The sequence below is a fragment of the Protomyctophum parallelum genome (assembly GCF_964188405.1).
Source record: "Protomyctophum parallelum genome assembly, chromosome: 13".
In the NCBI taxonomy this organism is placed as follows: Eukaryota; Metazoa; Chordata; class Actinopteri; order Myctophiformes; family Myctophidae; genus Protomyctophum; species Protomyctophum parallelum.
Window position 1 is genome coordinate 17,459,045 of NC_139708.1, and position 10,719 is coordinate 17,469,763.

The 10,719-nt window shown below is 42.5% G+C and overlaps 2 protein-coding genes across 2 annotated transcripts in view; both read left to right on the forward strand.

Annotated features, from left to right (window-relative positions):
• The window catches only part of eftud2 (elongation factor Tu GTP binding domain containing 2), a 70,268-nt gene extending 62,130 nt beyond the window's left edge, over positions 1-8,138 (forward strand). The window contains exon 29 of the transcript XR_014570127.1: positions 8,127-8,138. The gene's annotated coding sequence lies outside the window, so the exon portion shown is untranslated. The remainder of the gene's footprint in view (positions 1-8,126) is intronic.
• gjc1 (gap junction protein gamma 1) lies at positions 3,333-4,906 on the forward strand (the record flags this gene model as incomplete). The annotated part of the gene is made up of 1 exon (XM_083780871.1): positions 3,333-4,906. One exon carries the CDS (start codon positions 3,333-3,335, stop codon positions 4,866-4,868), a length of 1,536 nt encoding a protein of 511 aa, XP_083636997.1. The 3' UTR covers positions 4,869-4,906.
• Positions 8,139-10,719: the final 2,581 nt, after the last annotated feature.

The window sequence follows — 10,719 nt, forward strand, 5'->3', positions numbered from 1 at the left end:
CCCTAGGTGTGAGTGACAGCATGATGGCGTGCTACAGTAGCACTCTTTCTAGTCATCCTCTCTCTTTGGAAAAGTTTAATTCACCAAGTACATCTGCAGTTTCTGCACATGCCTGGTTTTTGTGTGCTGCATTTAAGCCATCCTAATGACTTTTTGAAGCTTACCCATGAAAATAAATAGTTTTTCTTGGTCTGGCGATCTTAGTATACTTTGTATGTTGTGCTCTGCACAGGATTCTTGTGATCTGCACGTCTGTTCTATAGTATTCTGCTGAATCCAAGTTTGACACAGGCTACACAACTTGAAAATGCTTGTACATTTATTGGACAAGGATTGAAACCATAGCCACTTAAACTTAAACTATTTTGGGACTTCAACTATTAGGCGCAGTCAGTGTGCAGCTATAGTGTCTGGGGAGCATTTTGGCCAGGGTTCAGTGTAGCCAGTGACGTACCCAGAGGACTCACTGCAGGGTCTCTGTTTGACATCAAGCCCTGACACTCAACACTCTGTTACATCACCATGTGCCTTTAATTTGTTTTGACTATTTATGCTATGGTTGTAACATAGAAATCTATGCAGTTGTTGATTCCTTTCACGGTGTCTGCTGATAAAGCCACATCAATTTGTGGAGTGCAAGCAGTGACTGTTATGTAATGATGTAATGCAGAAGAAGTCAGTCGGATGGAACTCAGGCGACTGAAGGACACTGTGGTATGACTTCATGCGCTTGTGGCGGCGACTCGATTCGCTTTGGACATGTGGTTGCTGCTTACTCATACATGTCGGACACAGACAGAGAGAGAGAGAGAGAGAGCTCACGAAGACCTTCACTGTTGTTTTTTTTAACAATATATTTATTGCATTTTTCTTTTTTTGTACAAACAGACAATACAACAGAACAATACATAATACATTAGACAATACAATTACTTAAAACAAAAAACAAAAAAAAACATTACATTACATACATATAAATACAATTTAATATAATAAAATAAGGGCACTTAGACTGGTAACAACAACAGAGTCCTTATGGCCACAAGACCAAACAGCTGCAGAGAAGATGGTAAGATAAATCAATAACCGATAAACCGTCTCCATATTTTATCAAACATCTTTTGTTTATTCTTCAGAGTATAACTGATTCTTTCCAGAGGAAGACACAATGATAGCTCCCTAAACCACGGAGAAATACTGGGTTTAGACCTTCACTGTTTAGTGAGACTTCTGTACACACAGTTTAGGTATTCATGCTCTCATTTGTCTGTGAGAAACATACCGTTGTATACACAAGTGTACGCCACACACACACGTGCACGCGCATACACACCTACACACACACACACACACCCTCACACACACACACACACACACACACACACACACTTGGGACTCCTGACATATACCTCCTCTGCCACAGGCTTGTCCTTATATGGTCAGAGTTATCAATACTACACAATGTTTTATAGCAAACCCAGTTCCAAACATTCCCAGCCGTTTCTTCCTGCTCTCGTCCTACTGGAGACACAAACCAGGGGGCTGTTCCTGCTCCTCTCCCCATGCAGTCCACCCCCACCCCCCACCCTCAGCGGCAGTCTCTCACTCCCCTTCTGCCCCTAGAAGTTCCAACTCGCTCGAGAATATTCTCTCAACCTGCTTGGGAAGGATACAGTGCCTTATGTTCCTATAAATCTCAAATCCTAAGCTTGTGTTTATGACTGGATTGTCTCCTCCTTTCAGTTTACAATAAGCCATGTACCCTTTCTGCCAGGGGGTGGAGGTGTCAGGTTCATACCCCCAAAAGCCTGCCCGCCCGAGGCTCTATAATGCTTGGGTTCTGCTACACTGCCCGGGCTAATTTGGGTCTCGACATGTTTTGAGTCCCTGGTCAAATGGTTTGTGCCTAAACCACCTGCTGGTTTTGCTGGTTGAGCTTGGACCGCCTGGAGCCTAGAGATAACCTACATAGTTGAGGCAACATGTCCCTCTCCTAAAGTGTCCTTATATGCACACACATACAAGATAAACAAACATTTCTCCCACTCGGAAAACAAACCAAGCCAAGTTAATGCAATAGAACTGCACCTCACACAGAGGAAGGCTCACTATAAGAGGATTTACTTCCTCAAAACGAGAGAGGGTGTTAACCACTTGAACCCTATAGCATCCCTATTCTGGGTGAATATTCGCCAAAAATAGCAGATGAACAAGATCAAAAAACGCTTGTGATCAGCAATTTTTGTGATTTGGTGTAGACTAGAGGGAAAGAATAATAGTAGAATAAAAGTACAGAATCATCCCTGGTGAGGTTTACTAAGTAGAGAGGGTTTAACCCATTTTGGGAGGGAACCCCTTTTGGTGTTTTAAACATTGTGTTATAATTTAGCTATTGAAAAATAGTAGATCTACAAGCTGAACTTGTAGGTCTGCTATTTTTGAAAAATCATTAAAATGTGCCTCAAATCTTTCAGAAAATTGTCATGATTTAGAAAACATATTTTTTAAATTTCGACGTCAGTTAAAATAAATGGTTTTTGGTGATAGCGTCCCTATTGGGATCAATTCATCTTCCTCCTCAATGCTGCCTCAACTCTGTTCCTATTGGGATCAATTCATCTTCCTCCTCAATGCTGCCTCAACTCTGTGCCTCAACAGAATTCATTTAATGCTGAATGTATACAAATAGATTTTTCCGTGATCTTTCCGACTGAAATAAATTATATGCCAAAATATTCAGAATGAATACTTAACATATTCAACTTAAATTCATTTGTGACTGCAGTTTAAAAGTTAAGACTCATATCTAATGTTTCCAACTTCGGGGGTAAAAGGCCCTTGCTCATCAAGTTTCTGATAAGAGAAAGTTGGGAGTTCATGCCAGTTTGCTTTGATCTCTTTCAACACCAAAAAGATTTTCACAGGAAAAAAGCATTCATTGTTTAAAGATACCAAAATAGTTATCCATGGTTTTATTTATTTGTGCCTTGACGATTGTAATAGTTTTAGTAACCCCTTCTTCTCAGTTTTAGTCTTCAGAAAAAGGAATACAGAAGTTACAGAACGCTGCTGCCAGACCTTGTTTTACATCATGTTTATGTTTTTTAATGTTATTTCTTTCCTCCACTTTGCAACGTTGTTTTGATAACGAATATAAAAAGGTTGTTCTATTATTATTATTATTATCTTTATTATTGTGATCTTACTCATCCAATATATCTCTCCCCTCTCCAACTCTCTCTTTCCTACTCTCTCTATCTCTATCTCTCTGTGTGTAGAGTCTGTGAACAGGCGAGAGAGGGACCCTGTCTGCCCCACTGTCCAGCGACACCATGAGCTGGAGCTTCCTCACGCGGCTGCTGGAGGAGATCCACAACCATTCCACCTTCGTGGGGAAGCTGTGGCTCACTGTGCTCATCGTCTTCCGTATCGTCCTCACTGCCGTTGGGGGGGAGTCCATCTACTACGATGAGCAGAGCAAGTTCGTTTGTAACTCGGGCCAGCCGGGCTGCGAGAATGTGTGCTACGACGGCTTCGCCCCTCTCTCTCACGTCCGCTTCTGGGTCTTCCAGATCATCTTGGTGGCAATGCCTTCTCTCATGTACATGGGGTACGCTATCAACAAGATCGCTCGGCTGGACGAGACCAAAGGAGGGGGAGGCACCACTGCTCCGGTCCGAACAGGAGGAGGGGGCTACACGCACAGGAAACCCAGGAAGATGTGCTTTGGAGCAAGCCAGCACAGGGGCATCGAGGAAACGGAGGGCGACCAGGAGGACGACCCCATGATCTACGAGGTGCCTGAGATAGAACCTCCGCGAAGGCCACGAGATCCACTGCAACCTGCACCCCGGCCCAGAATCCGCCATGATGGGCGCAAGCGAATTCGAGACGAGGGACTGATGCGTATCTATGTTCTGCAGCTAGTGACGCGTACGGTGCTGGAGGCCGGGTTCCTGGCAGGCCAATACTTGCTTTACGGGTTCAGCGTTGCACCCATATTCGTATGCTCGAGGAATCCCTGCCCACATAGAGTGGACTGCTTTGTGTCACGCCCCACAGAGAAGACCATCTTCCTGCGCATCATGTACGGCGTCACTATCCTCTGCCTCACCCTCAACGTGTGGGAGATGCTCCACCTGGGGATCGGCTCCATCTGCGACATACTGCGTCGCCGCCGATGTCCACCACAGGAGGAAGAGTATCAGTTAGGCTTGCTGGGCACCAACGGTGGTGTAGAGGGGTCTGTTGGGGTGCCGGGCACCGAGGTGAGTCCAGGAGGAGGGGTGGTGGGAGATGGTGGTGCCGATTATGTTGGCTACCCGTTCTGGAACACCCCGTCAGCCCCGCCCGGCTACAACATCGCAGTGAAGCCTGAGCAGATCCCCTACACGGATCTAAGCAACGCGAAGATGGCATGCAAGCAGAACCGAGCGAACATTGCCCAAGAAGAGCAGCAGCAGTTCGGCAGCAATGAAGATAATTTCCCCACCGGAGGGGAGGCCCGTGTGGCCCTGAACAAGGACATGATCCAACAAGCTCACGAACAACTGGAAGCCGCCATCCAGGCCTACAGTCAACAGCACTGCGAGGTAGAGCAGCTAGGGGACAACCAGGACGACAAGCCCCAGAGCAACATCATTCAGGCGCAGCCGGAGTCACAGCACACGGAGGAGCAGCCTCACACAGAGAACCAGCCTCACACAGAGAACCAGCCTCACACAGAGAACCAGACTCGCACAGAGAACCAGCCTCACAAGGAGCGCAAGCATCGCCACAAACACGGGAAAGGAGGCAGCAGTGGTGGGGGCAGCAGTAGCAACAGCAGCAGCAGGTCGGGCGAGGGCAAGCTCTCTGTATGGATTTGAACCCTACTTCATAGCTTGTAGGCTATCGATGATATCGGGACAACCCCTGAACATGACAGGAGAGCAGTCTTTTCTATTGTGGCTATTTTAAACACGACAGTGCCTTAAGAATCCTGCAAGCTGGAGAAGTTGTTTGTGCACTACGGTGTGTAATGCCTGTGTTTTACTTAGTTGCATGCAGGTGTTGCACACTGAAAATAGCAACTCCACAAGCTCAAAATGCGTCGCTGGCTAAACTTTGTGATAGAGCAGTTGACAATTGTTTTTGTCGGCTATTACTTTCTAACTTGAAACACCACAGTCAGCAACAAACTATATTGGGGAACTATATTGGTCTTTTGCCTGGTGTCCCTTGAGTCCTGAAGTAGACTAGTCACCTCTGTTGTCTTCCCATAGATCTACACTTAGGTTGTAGATCTTGTCGGGGGAAAGAAAATGAAAGAATGATAAATGAGTTCTGCTCAGAACGTCAGAAGGTTCCCAGCTGTGACTTAGCGAATTCTCCCTCTCTGCAATGATGCTGAATTAAAGATCCATTGGAATCATAGTTACAGGATTATCATAATGCAACAAAATCACATTGGCATGTTCATGTTGTAACAATGCGCACACGTGTATAGGCGCGTGCACACACACACACACACACACACACACACACACACACACACACGCAAAATGCAATGCTGACATCACAATTGTCCGGCAGGCTAAAACAATGACTTCATATGACTTCAACCATGCAAAGGCAATAAAAATTGCCACATAATGCAATGACAGCTCCTAAAGCAATGACTTTATGTAATGCAATGGCAACTTCTATTACCTTCCCTGAAGGTTCCTATCTACTATCTATCTAATCCCCTTGCTCTATGTCTCTTTACTCTCCAAGGTCAATGCTGTTTTCTGTGTCTGTTCATGTTTATTGTGGATTATGTCAATATGCTGCTACTCAGGAAGGAACTAATGAGTAGGGCAGACGCATCAAAGAACCGGTTGGCAATCAAAACCAGTTTTTCCTTATAGAAGCACTCACTCTTACCAGTTAATCGGGTGCATTGGTTGTTTTACAGAACTTTTTCCACTCCAACTCACTCTCTCCTCACCAATCAACTGTGTTACATCTACCTTGTAGTTGACTGCCCCCTGGTGGCGACTTCATTATGAGGCTTGTTGAGGAGTAGTGATCAGAAGCCAATGCTACTAATGGGATCCAGAAACATCTACCTAGCTATAGTATTACTTTTCCAGTGATAGGCCTTGTGTCTTTAAGTCTTCCCAACAAAACCTAATATTGCACAAGGCCGTAATGGAAGTGGCACACTCTCATTTCTAACCTGTGTCAAATGCTGTAATGGGATTTTTTAAAGCCATTAATAACATTACTTAATACTATGCTGGATTACTTTATCCATTTGTAATATTGAGAGTGTACAACTGTACATACAGCCAGGTCTATTTGGTTACTTTTGTACACTCTCAGAGTTAACACGCATGACTTTACAGTGTAGTGAGACCAAACACTGTTTATTGTGATATAAGGGTCAGTGCCAAGGTATTTTACTAGGCTGTTATGAAGCCTGGTGTTTTGTAGCTTTGGAATACTGTGGCCATACTACTCCTGTTGTGAAGAAGAAAAAGGAAATGCCTATAGTGAGACCAATCCTTTTTGTAAGAGACATGTTTTTTTTTTTTATGTATTTTGATTTTTGGGGGAGTGAAGCCTTTGAATTAGGTTAAATCTTTATGTTTAAACCAAAACCATTTTTTATTCATGTTTTCCCTAATATGTTTTTTGTACAAAAATAAAAAAATATAAATAATAATAACATTTGTTTATATAGTTGGATGATGATTTATAAATATTGTGTTTTTTATTTGCCTTCTAATTGTAAAAAATGCTCAATATAAAGTCTATTTTTTTATGAACTGTAGAGTAGTCGACTACTTTGAATTCATCATGGAATGAAAAAAGTTGCCAGACACTAAATGTATGTTGGTATTTAATGTATTTAATGTAACATACGTCTGGCTTGAGTTTCTAATATACTGTGTGAATCCATTTCCAACATTATATTCTGAGATGTGCTGAACATCTGTGTGGACAGAATAACTGGCTATTAGCTAATCATGCCTGATTTATACTTGGTTGTGCAAAAATAGCCGATCTACAAGCCCACACATCACATTATTTATGAGATGTTGGGAGCTTGTAGAATAGAGGGTATGCGCATGCTTAAAGTGAATGGCACATCGAGTGGCAAATCGAGTGGCAAAGCAACAGGCAAAGTGAGTTTAACATTATTTAATGTTTTTTAATGCAATCAGATAGGACTTTTCTGTTTGTATGCATGGGTTGTCAAGGCCAGAAAGTAGTTTTTTGCCACTTAGTAGGCGTTCCTGCATAACTTCTGGGTTTGATGATAATGTCACGCGCATACTCTCTATAGCTGGTATTTTCATTGTGGGTCAACAATGCTTAATTAAGTATAAATTTGCCTTGAATTGGAAAGATATACAATTTCAGCACATTATTCAAACTTTTCCCAACTGTACCCAACAGAGCCTTCTAATCAAATTCTGATTACCCATCGATTTTAAGTCAAGTGATTAGGGCAAAGAGAATCAGACAGGTCTGAACTTTCTGTCTCATTTAACTAACAATATACTTGTTACTAGATTGAAGAATGAAGTATGATGAAGTATAAATTAGACAGAGTCTTTCTCAGGGTTTTATCTACTGACCCGGCACCACGTGCCAGCAGGATAGGACAGTCAATAGCAGTCAGACATAAATCTCCAGACGTACTCCTGTCTGCTTCTTCCCAAGCCATGACCGACATTGACTCAGATCCCAGTATGCCACAGGTGATTTATACTTAAAGCTTGCCAGTGTCAGTCTCTCGCTCTTTTTTTTTTGATGAATTACTATTTTGAGCCATAAAGTATGGGGCAGTACTTACAACTGACTGCATTGCCCTCTGGTGCCAAATTGGTGTGAAAAGTGAATAGGATTTGAAGGGCTTTGGGGCAGCTAGGTTTCCTCAACAATAGCATGGTTTCTGGGTGTTTTTGTTCAACTAGTCTTGGGTCCCAGTATGTCATGTTGTCATGGGGTCGAGACATCCGCGTGCGTTCCCTGATGGAGCCCTACAGAAAGCGAGGGCCACCCCTGGCTGGACAGCTGGTTATGTGGGTCTCTAGCCAAACCATACAGAGATGACCTTCGAGTTGAAGGAGTATTTGGTGGATGAGGAAGAGGAGAATGTGGAGGAGGAAGGGAACTTAGGGAAGTCAAAAACACCATCTGTTCAACATCTGACTGCCTGGCAGCATGGTCCTTACCTAAGCCTACCTCTGCGTCTCAATTATGTGGTGTGGTTTAGATTTGCGTGTTTTGGGGGAAGTATTGGATTTCGGGATATTATTCAGGTTACATAACCTACCATTCAATTTGGTCAAAATTATGTTTTATTCAGTAAGAAAATAAATCCAGTTACAGCTTTAATGGCAATATGGTCTGATAGGCTCTATTAACCTTCAGTGTGGAAGCTATTCTTTGAAAAATGAGACATAATCGTTAGTATTTCTTTACAGATATCAGTCAGAGAATGACTACTGGTAACACTATGAAAAGAACACTTCTCAATTCAGACTTTTATCAGATAAAGTCTTATTAATTGGGTCTGTTCATCAGGAATCCCACAATGTCCACCCTCAGCATGTGTCTGTTGAAATGTAATAGTCTAACTGTTTAACTGTTTTGGGTGTTGTTTTTCCCTACTGTACATGTTTCTTAACGTTACCCAGTTGGGCATTGGATAATAAACATAGTGGTTCTATAGACCATATCCACACAGCGGCCATTTTTCAGAGCAAAGTTGGCTTCCGTGTGGCTACTCTGTTCCATGTACTGTATTTGTGTTTTTCTATGCCTTTTGTAAAGAAAAAAAAGGGGGTGATTCTTTGAGTGCCATTCTGGTATCTCCAGCAATGTAAAATTGTTTTTCCATTTTTTGGAAACAAATTTCTTTTTTTCCAAGTTCAATACATTGAGATGCATGTTAAAAGACCTATTTTCCTATCAAATAAATTGGAAATACATATTCCAAAAGAAAAGTCTTATTTTGTGTCTGTAATTTCTATGTGGGCATCCATGGCACAAAAAAAGGAACAAAAACACTTCTGTATCCTGAAATGTTGTGGTATTGATGTCCTGCCATGGCATTATGCTTGCGTGCGTGTGTGCATGTTTGCATGTGAGGGAGAAACTTCTCTTTGATTTTGATTGGTGGGGAGCAGGAATGTTTGAAGTCCTTTCAGGGAAATTAGACTCACATAAGTTGATGTTGTGCCACCAGCAGGAACAATACAGCAGACCGGAGAGACATGTCACTCCTGCTCATGTCATCTTGGTTGGCACTTTGGCAGTTCATTTGTTGACAGCTGAACTTCAGATTGTGATGAGAGAACATGTGAGCCTCTGAGGCGTGAGCGCAGTGCCCACATCTCCATGACAAGAAATTACTTTTATTTTTAGCCCCGGAAGTTGCAGGAATCTAGTGACAGCAATATGTTGGTCCATCTGTCTTTCCATCACTTTGGTCCCAAAACAAACAACATATCTTGAAAACTACTGGCTGGATTGCCATAGCATTTGCTGTGCACCTTCAGGCTCCCTGGACAATGACCCCTACTGAGTTAACTTTTAAATGAACTAAATTACTTAAATGTTTTATCTTTTTCTTCCCAGAAGTTAGAAGTAAGATGTTCTCTCAGTGTGTTTTCCCACTCAGTGCTGTCTCTCTTCATTAGAGTTTGAACAGCTGAACTGCCCAGAGAGACTAGACAGAGTGTAAAAATGAAAATGGAAAGATTTCAGTATGCTTTTGTGATTCCCTGACCCTGAAATAAGAAGGGAAAAAAAGCTCCCTGGAGATTTCTAGTGGGGGTAAAACTGGGTTATGCAGCTGTATCAAGTGGAATCTCAAGTACTTGTTGAATAGCAACCTTTGATCCTCTGTAAAAAGAAACTAAACATTCCACCCTTGTAACTACCTAAACCCTGTTATAGTCTCCCAAGGGTCTATGCTAGATCCTCCAAATTTCCCCCTCTATACTCATGTCTCTATACGCATTGCAATGCGTTGTTGTGAGCTTGTAGATCTGCCACTAAACGTCCCCAGAATAGGGATGCTAGGATTCAAATGCACTAATTTCCAGGATAATTCACTCACTCATACAGTAGCTGCAGCAAGCATGTGTTCGGACTTCTACAGGTGATATTTATGTAATGTGCTAACACAACAGTGTTGGCCTGGAGAATCGAAAAAGTGTTGGACACAATAATTTCTTGAGTGGAAGTCGGAAAGAAGCAGTATGTAACCCAGGTTTATAATTGTATGTCTGTATTTGTATCTGTTTGTATGGTCACGGTACCATCTGCATCAGTTCATAGCTCATCACACCAGTTTGGAATCAGCAATTATCACCACACCCTAGTATAAAGCAGAGCACTTTTGTCTCAGTCAGTGAGGTGCACATCACTGGCTGTGGCAGGTCTGTATCCCTTCTTCTAAAACAGTTTTACCATTTTACTCTTCATTATCAAACTACTGTATATTAACACATGGCCAGTCTCAAGGTGACTGGCCATGCTTTAAGCATCGGACCAATGAATGTAGACGATCAGATGCCGTAAAGACTGCCTTGTAACCCAGAAGAAAGAGAAAAGCAATAAAACATAATGACATGTCTCACTTAAATTACTACATCATACCATATGGTGTTCACCCCAGCCTATGAAGGGGTTTATACTGTAGTACTCATACATTGTAACATAGTCTGCTATGTG